General features: G+C 43.6%; 1 protein-coding gene across 2 annotated transcripts in view; it reads left to right on the top strand.

Moving 5' to 3' along the window:
• Positions 1-14,220: 14,220 nt before the first annotated feature.
• The window catches only part of slc4a11 (solute carrier family 4 member 11), a 132,589-nt gene continuing 130,958 nt past the window's right edge, over positions 14,221-15,851 (top strand). Inside the window, exon 1 of one of the 2 annotated variants that reach the window (XM_052010517.1) lies at positions 14,221-14,637. In XM_052010517.1, the coding sequence (XP_051866477.1) occupies positions 14,601-14,637 (37 nt within the window). In that variant the 5' untranslated portion in view covers positions 14,221-14,600. The remainder of the gene's footprint in view (positions 14,638-15,851) is intronic. The other variant, XM_052010518.1, reaches the window with a different exon arrangement.

The raw sequence follows: 15,851 nt of genomic DNA, 5'->3' as shown, positions 1-15,851 counted from the left end.
TAGAGTGGTTGTGAAGAGGACACAGAGGCTTCAAGAAGATATAGGCAGATTAAGTGGAGTCACAAGAGACTGCAGATGCTAGAATCTGGAATAACAATCTGCTGGAGGAACTCAGTGGGTCAAACAGCATCTGTGATGGGAAAGGAATTGTTGACGCGTCGGGGAAAAGCTTTGCATCAGGAATAATTGACAATTCCTTTCCCCTCAAAGACGTTGCTCAGCCCATTAAGTTCCTCCAGCAGGTTATTCTAAGCTTCAATAGCACATACTCAATTCTCTTTTCATACATCAAACTCTTCATTCCAGGAGTGAACCAGATGAATCTTTGTTGCATTTTCTCTGATGCAAGTGTACCTTTTATTTAAATATGGTGCACAAAACTGTACACAGTACTTCAGGAGTGGTCTCACTAATGTCCTGTAATGTTTACATTAAAACCTCCTACTTTTATACCCCTGTCAATAAAGGCCAGCATTCCATTAGCCATCTGTCAAGCTGGCTGTTGAGGAACTCTCTGTTTAGGCAGACACTAAAAATCAATGGCACAATTAAAAAGATATGCAGAGAACAGGTCTTCCATCCAACATTACTTCCAACATTACTTCCAAACCAATCATATTCATCCATCAAGATCAAGGGTATAAATGCCATGAAAATTAGCTTTTTGCAGCAGCAGCACAGTATATTACAAATATAAGCTAACATAAATTAACATAAATTATACGTAACTTACATGACAAAATAAACATAAGTTGAGAGAGAGAAAAAGAAATATAGTCCAAGGTAGTGTTAAAGTTTTTCAGGTCAGTTCAAGAACCTGATGGCAGTGGGGAAAAAGCTGTTGTTGAACCTTGAGGTGTGGGTCTTCAGGCTCCTGTACCTCCTGCCTGATGGCAGCAATGAGAAGAGGGCATGGCGCAGATGGTGGGGGTCCCTGATGGTGGATGTCGCCTTCCTGAGACATCACCTCTTGTAGACATCCTCCACGATGGGGAGAGCTGTACCTGTGATGGAACTGGCTGAGTCTACCACTCTCTGTAGCCTCTTGTGTTCCTGTGGAATGGAGTTTCCATTCTAGGCCATGATGCAAGCAGTCAGAATGTTTTCCACTTTACATCTGTAGAAGTTTGTCAGAGTATTTGATGACATGCCAAATCTCCTTAAACTTCTAAGAAAGTAGAGACACTGGCACACCTTCATCATGGTTGCTCTATGTGCAGAGCCCAGAATAGGTCCTCCGAGATATTGACACCCAGGAACTTGAAGCTTCATCTCCTTTGAGTTTATGGATTGGCTTCCGTTTTTGTCCTGATAACAATTAGAATTTTGCACAGTAATTAATTGCATAGGACTTGTGTTGGGATTGATAAGCTATGAGATACACAAGTACTTGGATATGACATTATTAGGATTGGAAACATACTAATGGCATTCAATTCTGGTCACCCATTACAGGAAGGATGTGGAGGCTATGGAGAGCATGCAGAAGAGATTTACCAGGATACTGCCTGGATTAGAGGGCATGTGCTCTAAGGAGAGGTTTGACAACTAGGCTTGTTTTCTCTGAACATTGGAAGCCAAGGGGTGACCTAATAGATTACGATTATGATTGAGTAGTAAGCCAGCAGCTTTTCCCTCCCAGTGTCAAAATATCTAATAGTAGAGGGCAGGCATTTAAGGTAAGAGGGGGAAGTTCAAAGGAGATGTGTAGGGCAAGTTGTCTTTTTTTTAAAATACACAGAGAATGGTGGGTGCCTGGAATGCCCTGCCAGGGGTGGTGGTGGAGGCAGGTACAATAGATACAATAGAGGCATTTAAGAGGCTCTTAGATGGGCACATGAACATGCAGAGAATGGAGGAATATGGACCAGAAGGGATGAGTATCATTAGGTATCATTAGTTTAGTTAGTCACAACATCGTGGGCCGAAGGGCCTGTTCCTGTCCTGAGCTATGACCAGTTTCTTTTAACTCTCAGGACTCAATAATAACTTGTAGTCCATTACTCAATAATCTCCTCCCCACTGCATGTCGAATTAGATGCATCAGCTGATCCCAAACCTTTACAACTCACTGACTGACATATCTATTATTTAATTGGTCACTTTCCTTTCTTGCTTCCTTCCTTGTTTAAGGTAACTAGCAAAAAGTGATGACAGGGAGTTGTTTTGTTTTAAATTTGACTTGAATTTATGAGATTTCAAATGAACTGCCTGAGAGATGCTGGATCCAGATTCAGCTGGAACTTTTAAAAGAAAATTGAATGAGTATTTGAGCGATAAAATTGCAGGACTCTGGGGAAGGAGGAGGGATGGTGGACCAATTGGATCATGATTTCAAAGTCCAGCCAATGGGCTGAATGTTTTGTGCTTTATCATTCTGTGGTTGTCATCTTGTTTGCATTCTTAGTCATAGAGCACTACAGCACAGAAACAGGCCCTTCGGCTCATCTAGTCCATGCTGGTCTGGTTTTCTGCCTAGTCCCATCTACCTGCACCCAGACCATAGCTCTCCATACCTCTCTCACCCATGCACCTATCCAAACTTCTCTTAAATGTTACAATTGAACCCACATCCACCACTTCCGCTGGCAGCTCATTCCACACTCGCACCACCCTCTGAGTGAAGAAGATCCCCCTCAGATTCCCCTCAAATATTTCACCTTTCACACTAAACCTATGACCTCTATTTCTAGTCTCACCCAACCTGAGGGGAAAAAGCCTGCATTCATTCACCCTATCTATACCCCTCATAATTTTGTATAACTGTATAAGATCTCCCCTCATTCTCCTGTGCTCCAGGGAATAAAGTCCTAACCTATTCAACCTTTCTCTATAACTCAGGTCCTCAAGTCCTGGCAACATCCATGTAAATTTTCTCTGCACTCTTTCAAGCTTATTGATGTCTTTCTTGTAGGTAGGTGACCAGAACTGCACATAATACTCTAACTTTGGCCTCACCAATGTCTTATACAACTTCAACATAACATCCCAACTCCTGTACGCAATGTGCTAAAGCTCTCTTTATGACCCTATCTACCTGTTGATGTCACTTTCAAGGAACTATGGATCTGTATTCCCAGGTCCCTTTGTTCTACTGCACACCTCAGTGCCTTATCATTCACCATGTAAGTCTTACCCGGTTTGTCCTCCCAAAATGCATCACCTCACACTTATCTGCATTAAATTCCATCACCAATACGAATAAACAACAACGGACCAAGCATCGATCTCTGAGGCACACCACTAGTCACAGGCCTCCGATAAGAGAGAAAACCATCTACTACCGCTCTCTGTCTTCTTCTGCTAAGCCAATGTTGAATCCAATTGACTACTTCATCCTGAATGCCAAGCAACTGAATCTTCTGGACCAGCCTCCCGTGTGGGACTTTGTCAAAGGCCTTACTGAAGTCCATGTGGACAATGTCCACCACCTTCCCTTGATCAACCTTCCTGGTAACCTCCTCAAAAATGTTGAGAGTGAGGAAACAGATTCGGGATCTCAAAGGCAAGGCCTCTGAACACAGTATGGCAGTAAATGATTTATTTACAAAAGACGAGAGAGGGAAAATGGTAATGGGAATAACACACACACGCACACACACACGCACGCACACACAATGAACTAGGCACACACAATCAAGGAACAACAATACGATACCCACCACCCCTTGACTCAGTGCAGGCACAGCTCTGCGCTACTAAGGACACTAACTAAAACGCTCCCAACCCTTAAACAGTGCACACCTCACCAATGATTTCTCCAGCGCCGTTCCACAGTCCTCAGCCTGGAGTGAAGCAGGGTGATCCCTCAAAGCTGGCAAAGAGAAAGAGCTGAGCACATGTGGTGCCCTTTATAGTGCTGGAGGGCTGAGAGGTCCAGCCCAGGTAATATACAAAGGCCAATGGTTCGGTGCCGGCAGGAACTAATCAATTACAAAGGCCAATGGCCCAAGGCCAAGTACAAAGGTACTTAAAGGGACCTATGGTCAGGTGTGTGCTGATGGGTGGGGCGGGGTCAAACCTTGATTGGCAGTGGTGTGTCTTCCGACCAGGTAGTGGGTAGTGCTATCATGTGACAGCCACGACCCTCCACAACACAGAAAAACTCAGATTGGTTAGACATGACCTGCCACGCACATGCCATGTTGACTATCCCTAATCAGGCCCTGTCTATCCAAATAATCAAATATCCTGTCCCTCAGAATACCTTCCAATAATTTACCCATGACTGACATCAGGCTCACTGGCCTATAATTTCCAGGCTTATTCTTAGAGCTTTTCTTAAACAACGGAACAACATTAGCTATCCTCCAGTCCTCCGGCACCTCACGTGTGGCTAACGACGTTCTAAATATCTCTGCCAGAGACCCTGCAGTTTCTGCACTAGCCTCCCAAAAGGTCTGAGGGGACACTTCGACAGGTCCTAGGGATTTATCCACTCTAATTCGGCTCAAGACAGGAAGCACCTCTTCTTCCGTAATCCAGATACGGTCTATGACCTCACTGATCTTTTTCCTCAGTTCTATAGACTATGTGTCTGTCTCTTAAGTAAATACAGATGCAAATAATTCATTTAAGACAGGATTCTGGGTAGTGTGGAGGAGCAGAGGGATCTGGGGTCCATATCCACAGATCCCTGAAAGTTGCCTCACAGGTGGATAGGGTAGTTAAGAAAGCTTATGGGATGTTAGCTTTCATAAGTCGAGGGATCGAGTTTAAGAGCTGCGAGGTAATGATGCAGCTCTATAAAACTCTGGTTAGACCACACTTAGAGTACTGTGTCCAGTTCTGGTCGCCTCATTATAGGAAGGATGTGGAAGCGTTGGAAAGGGTGCAGAGGAGATTTACCAGGTTGCTGCCTGGTTTGGAGAGTATGCATTATGAGGAGCGACTAAGGGAGCTAGGGCTTTACTCTCTGGAGAGAAGGAGGATGAGAGGAGACATGATAGAGGTGTACAAAATATTAAGAGGAATAGATAGAGTGTACAGCCAGCGCCTCTTTCCCAGGGCACCAATGCTCAATACAAGAGGGCATGGCTTTAAAGTAATGGGTGGGAAGTTCAAGGGAGATATCAGAGGAAGGTTTTTTACCCATAGAGTGGTTGGGGAATTGAATGCGCTGCCTGGGGCGGTGGTGGATGCAGGTATATTGGTCAAATTCAAGAAATTACTAGATAAGCATGTGGAGGAATTTAAAATAGAGCAATATGTGGGAGAAAGGGGTTAGATAGTCTTAGGCATGGTTTAAAGGTCGGCACAACATTGTGGGCCGAAGGGCCTGTATTATGCTGTACTGTTCTATGTTCTAAGACCTCCCCCATCTCTTTCGGCTCCATGCATAGATGATCATGCTGATCTTCAAGAGGACCAATTTTGTCCCTTACTATCCTTTTGCTCTTAATATACCTATAGAACCCCTTGGGATTCTCCTTCACCTTGTCTGCCAGAGCAACCTCATGTCCTCTTTGGTATTGGTATTGGTTTATTATTGTCATTTGTACCGAGGTACAGTGAAAAGCTTGTCTTACAAACCCATCGTACAGGTCAATTCATTGCACAGTGCAGTTACATTGAGTCAGTACAGAGTGCATTGATGTAGTACAGGTAAAAACAATAACAGTACAGAGTAAAGTGTCACAGCTATAGAGAAGGTGCGAGGTCACAACAAGGTAGATCGTGAGGTCATATTCCATCTCATTGTATAAGTGAACTGTTCAATAGTCTTATCACAGTGGGGTAGAAGCTGTCCTTAAGTCTGGTGGTACGTGCCCTCAGGCTCCTGTACCTTCTACCTGATGGAAGAGGAGAGAAGAGAGAATGTCCTGGGTGGGTGGGGTCTTTGAGTATGCTGGCTGCTACACCGAGACAATGAGAGGTAAAGACAGAGTCCAAGGAGGGGAGGTTGGTGTCCGTGATGCGCTGGGCTGTGTCCACAACTCTCTGCAGCTTCTTGCGGTCCTGGGCAGAGCAGTTGCTGTACCAAGCCATGAAAACATCCAGATAGGATGCTTTCTATGGTGCATCGGTAAATGCTGGTGAGAGTCAAAGGGGACAAACCAAATTTCTTTAGCCTCCTGAGGAAGTAGAGGTGCTGGTGAGCTTCCTTGGCCGTGGCTTCTATGACCAGGATAGGCTGTTGGTGATATTCACTCCCAGGGACTTGAAGCTCTCAACCCTCTTGACCTCAGCACCATTGATGTAGACAGGGGCATGTACACCGCCCCCTTTCCTGAAGACAATGACCAGCTCTTTTGTTTTGTTGACATTGAGGGAAAGGTTGTTGTCATGACACCATTCCACTAAGCTCTCTATCTCCTTCCTGTACTCCGACTCATCACTGTTTGAGATACGGCCTACAACGGTAGTAATCATCTGCAAACTTGTAGATGGAGTTAGAGCAGAATCTGGCCACACAGTCATGAGTGTATAGGGAGTAGAGCAGAGGGCTGAGGACACAGCCTTGTGGCGCACCAGTGTTGAGAATAATCGTGCCGGAGGTATTGCTGCCTATCCTCACTGATTGCAGTCTGTTTGTTAAAAAGTCAAGGATCCAGTTACAGAAGGAAACTCCTAGCTCTCGGAGTTTGGTGACAAGCTTACTTGGGATTATTGTTTTGAAGGCAGAGCTGTAGTCAATAAACAATAGTTTACAGTAGGTGTCTTTACTGTCCAGATGTTCCAGAGCTGAGTGTAGGGCCAGGGAGATGGCATCTGCTGTAGACCTGTTTCGGCGATTGGCGAATTGCAATGGGTCCAGGTTGTCTGGGAGGCTGGAGTTGATGTGTGCCATGACCAACCTCTCAAAGCACTTCATGGTGGTGGATGTCAGAGCCACTGGTTGGTAGTCATTGAGGCATGTTATCTTGCTTTTCTTCGGTCCCGGGTTGATGGTGGTCTTCCTAAAACAGGTGGGAACCTGAGCTTGAAGCAGGGAGAGGCTAAATATGTTCGCAAATACTTCTGCCAGCTGATCAGCACAAGATCTGAGCACACAGCCAGGGACACCATCTGGGCCAGGTGCTTTCCTCGTGTTCACTCTTCAGAAGACTGATCTTACGTCCTCCACTGTGATCACAGATTCAGCTTCATTGGTGGCTGTCAGGGTGGATGGTAACAATCCACTTCCCTCCTGATTTCTCTCTTGTGTTCTCTTACTTTTCTTATACTCCTTAAGCACCTCATTTGATCCTAACTGCCTATACTTGATTTGTGCCTTCTTCTTTTTCTTTACCAGGACCTCAATAACCAAGGTTCCCTAAACCTGTCAGCCTTGCCTTTTATTCTAACAGGAACTTACCGATTCGGTGCTCTCAATATTTCACTTTTGTAGGTCTCCCACTTACCAAGCATCTCTTTGCCAGAAAACAACCTATCCCAATCCATGCCTGCCAGATCTGACGCCCTCAAAATTGGCCTTCCTTCGGTTTAGAACCTTAACCCTCGGACCAGTCCTATTCTTTTCCATAATTATCTTGAAACTCATGGAATTATGATCACTAGATCCAAAGTGTTCCCCACTTCTGTCACCTGCCCTGTCTCATTCCCTAAGAGGAGATACAGTATCGCGCTCTCTCTAGTTGGGACCTCTACATATTGATTAAGGTGACTTTTCTGAACACATTTGACAAACTCTATCCCATCCTGTCCTTGACAGTATGGGAGTCCCAGTCAATATGTGGAGATTGATATCGATAAGATCCCCCTCATTCCTTTCTGAGGGGCCTGGTGTTGACTAAAAGCAAGCTCTGCTGCATCACAGTCAATAATTATCCCTCAATCAAATCATTTGGGGCACTTCCTTGATCATTATTTGTGGGTTCTTGCTGTGTACACCACTTGGAGTCAGAGCAAAACAGCACGGATACAGGCCCCTCGGCCCATCCTGTCCATGCTGACCATGGTGCCCACCCAGCTAGTCCCAATTTCTTGCGTTTGGCCCATTTCCCTCTCAGCCCCACTCCTCCATGTACCTATCTAAGTGCTTCTTAAAGGATACTGTTGTACCTGCCTCAACCACTTCCTCTGGCACCTTCACTTGTTTTGCTTTTGTCTTCATTTTAATATTTGCTGCACTTGTACAAACTTAAATGACAGTTAAATCATTGTCAGACAATCTGTGAATGTGAAATTTGTTCTACAAATTAACTGTCCCGGCCAGAAAAAAAGATTGAGCTGAAAAGTGGTATTGATCTGAAAAACACGAGAGGTTGGAAAGTTAGACAGCACCTGTGGATAAAGATACAAAGTTAGGTCGAAGACCCTTTGTCGGAACGCGTATGCGTCCTTTTGTTTTGGTTGGTCTGCACACAATGGGCTGAAGGGCCTTCTTCAGTACTGTAAATTTGTAAGACTCTTTAAAAATAAGTTCATTCTTTCATTCAACATCAAACACCCTTCACATAACATCCTGATATTATTTAAATGAATGAGCCAATGTCAATACCTTTGGATCCCTGGAGACACTCCTGAAAAGTATTTCTGCCAATGTCTTTCAGAGGAAGCATTAATCTTCCGAAAATGTAAACTTCCTGGCAGGAGACGAGGGGCAGACATTCTGAAGACACACGATACTGCAGATGCTGGAAGTTGGAGCAACAATAGGCTGGAGGAACTCAGCAGGTCCAGCAGCATCTGTGTGGGGAGGGGGAAAGGAATAGCCAATGTTTCAGGTCACGACCCTGAATGAGAACCTGACAATTCCTTCCCTCCCACAGATGCTGCTCGACCCGCTGAGTTCCTCCAGCAGATTGTTTGCAGACATTCTGAAGAATCATTTTCTGCTCTAATTGTACCTTGGGAGCGAAATACAGTAGCTGTTAAACACAATTGTGAAAGGTATGTTAGAAACAGCAGCTTATTTGGATGTTGTTGAAGAACATTGAAGAATACAAAATTTTACAGTTTTCACAGAACAGTTCACTGCCTGAAGACCCACACCTCAAGGTTCAGCAACAGCTTCCCCACTGCCATCAGGTTCTTGAACCGACCTGAAAGACCCTGATTCTACCTCGGACTATATTTCCCTCAACTTGCACTAATGTCATTACGTTATTTTCGTTTATTGTGTCATGCAAGTTATATATAATTTCTGTTAATTTAAGTTTATATAATTTATGTTTGTCATGTTTGTAATGTCTATACTTCTCGCTGCCTCGGTAAAGCAGTCAACATAATCAAAGACCCCACCCACTCTGGACATTCTCTCTTCTCCCCTCTCCTGTCAGGCAGAAGATACAAAAGCCTGAAAGCACGTACCACCAGGCTCCAGGACGGCTTCTACCCCACTGTTATAAGACTATTGAATGGTTCCCTAGTACAATAAGATGGACTCTTGACCTCACAATCTACCTCGTTATGGCCTTGCACCTTATTGTCTGCCTGCACTACATTTTCTCTGCAGCTGTTACTCTTTATTCTGCACTCTGTTATTGTTTTTACCCTGTACTACCTCAATGCCCTGTGTAATGAATTGATCTGTATGAACGGTATGTAAGACAAGTTTTTCACTGTACCTCGGTACAAGTGACAATAATAAACCAATTCCAATGTACTGTGCTCCTGCTGCGAGAAGCTAATTTTCATGGCATTTATACCTCGGGTATGTATGCCCATGACAACTGTCGTCGTCGTGGCGGCTATCCCTCGAGGTCGAGGATGATGATCTTCATTCCGTTGATCTATTTATGGGCTCACAAGTACCCATGACAATAAACTTGAACTTGTCACTGGAGCTGTTCCAGCATTCAATAGAACACTGATTTACTGCAATCTCTCCCCCACCTCTGTGGTTCTAGAAAGCAAAAGCAAAATACCATAAATCTGAAACTGCTGGAGATACTCAACATGTTAGGCAGCATCTGTGGAGAAGAAAACAGAGTTAAAACATCTGGCCAAACAAAGATCATCAACTTAAAACATTAGTTCTTTTTTTGTCCAAAGATTTAACTACCTCACTGACAAAATTTTTGATCAACTTTAAGCTGCAATAGTTTTGAGCAAGAAGTGAGTTTCACACTTCCGGCAGTAATGAAGGTCAAGGGTAACTGAAGTGTGAAGTGCCAGGCTATGAATAGAATTGGTAATCAAGGGTTCTGGCCACCAGTGACATAGTTTATATTTGATAGCGTTCCTAATTACTCCTTGAGAAAAAGTGATGGTTAGTCTCCTTGCATCACTCTACCCTCCTGCAGTGAATTCCAGGACTTAGACGCAGTGACGATATAGAAATGGTGATATAGGTAATTGGTTTATTATTGTCACATGCACCGATACAGTGAAAAGCTTTTGTTTGCATTCTATCCAGATAGATCATTCCAAACACAAGTACACTGAGATAGTACAAAAGAAAAATAAAACAGAACACAGAATATAGTGTAACACACAAAATGCTGGAGGAACTCAGTGGGTCAGGCAGCATCTATGGAGGGAAATGGACAGTCGACGTTTTGTAGTCGAGACACTTCTCTAATGCTGAGTTCCTCCAGCATTTTGTGTTTTGCTCCAGCACTTTCAGACTCTCTTGTGTCTGCAGAATATAATGTTACAGGTACAGAGACAGTACAGGTAGACAAATAAGGTGCAAGGGCCATGATAAGGTAGTTTGAGAAATCTTTATCATAAAAGAGGTCCCTTCAAGAGACTTATAGCAGCTAATTTAGGATTGTGTGTGTCCTGGAGAGAGAACATACAAGTGGTGGCTTTCTAGTGGCCCTGATGCTTCTAGCATTCCAGTATTAAAAGTCACCAGATTGGGAGATACTATTGATGAAGCCTTGCAAGTTACTCCAGTGCATTTAATGGATGAAACACAATGCAAACAGAGCACATCAGTGTAGTCTGTGGAATTGAACAAAAGTCACCCAGACTCATCCCAACCACAACCAGCAAGTGGATTTATATTATGTCAGTAACAACTGCATTGCATTCAAATTTGTGTCTTAAAGGTAACAATACTTTTCTGTCCATTAAAACCCCTGACCTGCAGATTCAATTGAATTTTAATTTTAGCTGCCTTAATGATTAACGTGGAAACATTGATAAGTGGATTATGCTAATTGAATAAATGTAAAATGAGGTCTCTATTTCAGTGAAAAAAGGCCCACAATTCAAAGAAAATCAAAAGTTTTTCCCCATTACAAAAAAACTTTTATTGCCCAGCAGACTTAATGAAAACCAGATTATCTGCCCTGTGATCTCATTGTGATTTCTGGGAGCTTTCGATGCACAAATTGGCTGGAGTTCAATAGTACACTTCAAAAGTACTTCATTGGCTGTGAAATGCCTTATGATGTTTTACTGTTAAGTGTGGGTTTGTGCTAATATATCACATATGTGTGTCCTTTTCTCCTCACTAAGTAATTTACTTGTTTCAATTCATCCCCCTTCTCAGATTACAGGCAAAACAATTTAATCTGTACCCATTAACCAATCTCATCAGAGTCTCAGGAACTTTACTGGTTGCAAACCGCTTTGGGACGTTCTGAGGTCACAACAGATAAATTCAAACCTTATCAACCTGCCTCACATTCTGTTAACATGAATCCCCACCTGTTCATCTTACTTCTGTATAGGTTTCCTGTCAATGTCATTTGTGGCATCTGGAGCAACCTGTCCTTTAGTAAACCATACAATCCTCCACTGCGAATCCTTGTCGAAGCAGAGCTCAAAGTCTTTCAAGTGGGATTTAGATGAATAAAAGCAAGGGATGAGTGAACAGGGGAGTGGTTTACAGGAAGAAAATTTCATATGCTCAACAGACTTTCATTCATGTAACATATAGTGATTGCATAATACAAAGGAAAAATGAGAAGAATAGGAAAGTCAAGGAGGGTTAGAGTTGGCCTAGTAATTTGGGAGGAATACACCAAGGAGGTGGTGAGGCCACGCAATATTGTGTTCAGTTTTGGTCGCCCTGCTATAGGAAAGATGTTATTAAACTGGAAAGGGTGCAGGAAAGATTTACAAGAATGTTGCCAGGACTTGAGGGACTGAATTATAGGGAGAGATTGGACAGGCTAGGACTTCATTCCCTGGAGCATAGGAGACTGAGAGATGATTTTAACAGAGGTGTATAAAATCATGAGGGGCATACGGTGAATGCACTCAGTCTTTTTCCCAGGGTTGGGGAAATCAAGAACTACAGGGCATAGGTAAGTTTAAGGTGAGAGAGGAAAGATTTAAAAGGGAATTGAGGAGCATCTTTTTTTAATATATTACACAAAGGGTAGCATCTATGTGGAATGAGCCACCAGAAGAAGTGGTTGAGGCAGATACAATAACAACCTTTAAAAGACCGTTGGACAAGTACATGGACTGGAAAGGTTTAGAAGGTTATGGGCCAAATGCTGGCAAATGGGACTAGCTTGGATGGGGCACCTTGTTTGGCATGGACCAGTTGGGCTGAAGGGCCTGTTTCCGTGCTATGATTCTATAAGAGATGGGCACAAAAGGTGAAGAAAAAGAGTAAGAATGGGTAGAAATTAAACTGATTATTTTGGGTCTGGAGCCCCAGGTGAAAGGAGTCTGAAAGTGACAACACAAATGGTTAAGGTGGTAAAGAAGGCACATGCCATATTTGCCTTCATCAAGGGGCATTGAGTATAAAAGCTGGGAAGTCATGTTGCAGCTGTATAAAACCTTGCTTAGGCTGCATTTTGAGTATTGTGTGCAGTTCTGGTCACCACATTACAGGAAGGATGTGGAGACTTTGGAGAGGGTGCAGAAGAGGTTCACCAGGATGTTGCCTGGATTAGAGAGTATTAGCTATAAGAAGAGGTTGTTCAAACTTGGATTGTTTTCTCTGGAGGCTGAAGGGGTGACCCGATAAGAAGTATATAACATTATGAGAGACAGTAAATAGTCAGAGTGAAATGTGGAAATGTCAAATACCAGAGGGCATTGCTTCAAGGTGAGGTGGGAATATTTAAATATTTGCAAGGCATACTTCTTTGTTTGTCTTGCAATGAATTAATCAATTTTTATAAGATATCTTTATTAGTCACATGTACATGAAAACACACAGTGAAATGCATCTTTTGAGTAGAGTGTTCTGGGGGCAGCCCGCAAGTGTCACCACGCTTCCGGCACCAACATAGCATGCCCACAACTTCCTAACCTGTACATCTTTCGAATGTGGGAGGAAACCGGAGCACCCAGAGGAAACCCATGCAGGTATGGGGAGAACGTACAAACTCCTTACAGACAGTTGCCAGAATTGAACCCGGGTCGCTGGCGCTGTAATAGCATTATGCTAATCACTACACTACCATGCCTGCCCAACATGGGGCATATACACAAAGAGATAGGCACCTGTAGTGCGCTGCCAGGGGAAGTGGTGGAGGTAGCTAGGATGGTAATGTTTAAGAGGCAGTTAGACGGGCACATGAACAGGCAGGGAATGGGGGTACATGTACCACCTACAGACAGATGGGCTTATTTCCATTGCCATAATGATGAACATGATGGACCATTGGGCCTGTTCTATACGAAACGTGTTCTATGAAACATGTAGGTGGCTGGACACAAGACAACATACTGGTAAACAGGAAAAAGAGACACTAACAGTTTGTATTAATATATTGCATAGGTATGGCCTCTTCTTCCCATTAACTAATTTACTTGTTTTAATGTACCCCTATTATCAGATTGCAGGTAAAATGATCTAAACTGTACCCACTAACCAGTCTCATCTGAGCTCAGGCACCTTGACTGTTCGCTAAACTCTTCTGAAATCAGAAGAGGGGCCCCGATAAATCCAAGCCTCATCAACCGACCTCTTCCTCTGTTCACATATATCCCCATCTCTTCACGCATATCTCTTAAATGGTTTCATCGGTGTATTTTTACCACAATTAATTGACAACCTCCTTGTTAACTCATTTTGTCTGCTCCCGATATTTCTTTAACTAATCTCAGCTGTGTCCTTGACTCATGAACCAGTGACACGCCTTCTCCAAAATCGTTTTTTATTTTATTTGAGGTTCCCATTATTGTGTGCGGTTTGCTCACTATCCAAAGCTCAGGGAAAGTGGGGTTTGTAACGCCAAAGATCAGCGCGGGGGTTTCTGTCAATCACAGGGATTATTGCACAGATTTCCACCTTAAAATGTCTGTCAATTGCCACTCAGTTCACACAAGTCCCCATCCTCCAAATAAAGTTTCACAATCATACGTGCATTAACCCTTCATAGTTAATATAAGGTCGACAGTTGCATTGTACTTGCCTGCTAGTATTTATAAAATTCTTCTTTGAGATTGACGCAGGATTTAGATTTCTAAACTTCAATTTAACATCCTGTCCTTGACTTCCAATTGTATAGAGGAAGAAGACACGTGTTTTATATACTTTCGTTTTACTGTGAGATGGGTTTTATTTCCTCCGGCCCATTTTGCAGATTAAGTTTGAAAGTTGTTATTTTGTTGTCAGGGGAGGGGGTAGTGTAATAGGCGGAGGTTAGACCCCCTTGGGCGTTGCTTGGACTTTGCTGACGGTCAGGACTTGGTTGCAGTGGGAGCTGCTTTTAAAGAGCGCCTGGTGAGAGGGATGAGATGTTGAAGGTGGGTCGCCCGTGCGGAACACAGCGCTCGCACACCTCGCCGGTATGGATCCCACGCGGGTTTTTCAACTGCAGCTTTGTGGTAGGGTGAATCATTCCATATTTTGTCAAACAAAACCAATGGAAGAGGGGAAGAAGTGAGATTGAAGTAATGTGCGGATGTTATTTCCACTGCGAAAGATCAATTTCATACTGGTGTTTATCAATGTGAGTCTATACAATGTGTCAGGTCATGAAAGTCAGCGGGAGAATCCTGTAAACACGGACGGCGGCTGAGTTTATTCCAGTTTACAAGGTGCAAAGAGATAATGTTTTTGTAAATACTTTCCTGCATGGTGTAAGCTTGTTAAGCATTTCCCTCCAAACTCGGAGCCATTCTGGAAATCTTAAAAGCACTTTTATTCATGTGGCGGTTCTTGCTGTTTAGTAGTGACGGGGGGTTTGAGGTGGTTCACCGTGCGGGAACCTTGCTGTGGCGTCTGGGGTTGGAAGGGCGGGTGGTCTGGGCTCACTGGCGGCTCCTGTAAACATTAAGGAATGGAGTTGAGAGGACAGCCTTGTTCTTTTGGGCTATGTCCGTACTGGGACAGTGTGTGTTAGCCCTCGACAAGGAAAATAGGAGAAGTCTCTTCATCTCGAGGGTTGTTCCGCCGTGGAGCTGACGGTCTATAGAGGTGCCCCCGGAGAAGCAGCTGCATAAACCTGTGGGCGAGAAGGGTATAGGATATGCTGACGGGGCCAGGTGGAGTAGAGACGGAGAAGGTGTCACTGTTGCAAAAAAAAAGTTCTCGTTCTGTTCGGCCTTGCCTTCTACATAAAATAGCAAATTGTGTGTCAAACTAGGTTTTTGTGGACATTTGTTTTAATAACGTGCAGTTTTCTTTTAATCTTCATTTTTTTTCAGTCTTTTCCCCAGGGTAGGGGCGTGTAAAACCAGAGGACATATGTTTAAAGTGGGAGGGGAAAGGTTTAAGAGGGACCTGAGGGGTGATTTTTTTTCGTATATGGAACGAGCTGCCAGAGGAATGGGTAGGAGGTGGATACAATTAGGACATTTAAAAGACACTTGGACAGGTACATGGATAGGAAAGGTTGAGAGGGATATGGCCCAAACACAGGCAAATGGAACTAGCTGAGTTAGGTAACTTGGTTGGCACAGACCAGTTGGGCTGAAGGGCCTGTTTCTGTGCTGTATATGACTCCGAGGCCGGTTTTGAAGTGTTGTTTTCTCTCATCCACAACAAAGAACATTTGAAGTATTTCGTTGGATGCTTGTGATCAAACAACACTCATTTA

This window comes from Pristis pectinata, chromosome 2, assembly GCF_009764475.1.
Source record: "Pristis pectinata isolate sPriPec2 chromosome 2, sPriPec2.1.pri, whole genome shotgun sequence".
Taxonomy (NCBI): domain Eukaryota; kingdom Metazoa; phylum Chordata; class Chondrichthyes; order Rhinopristiformes; family Pristidae; genus Pristis; species Pristis pectinata.
Note: the sequence above shows the minus strand (reverse complement) of the source record. Positions and strands in the feature narration are given on the sequence as shown.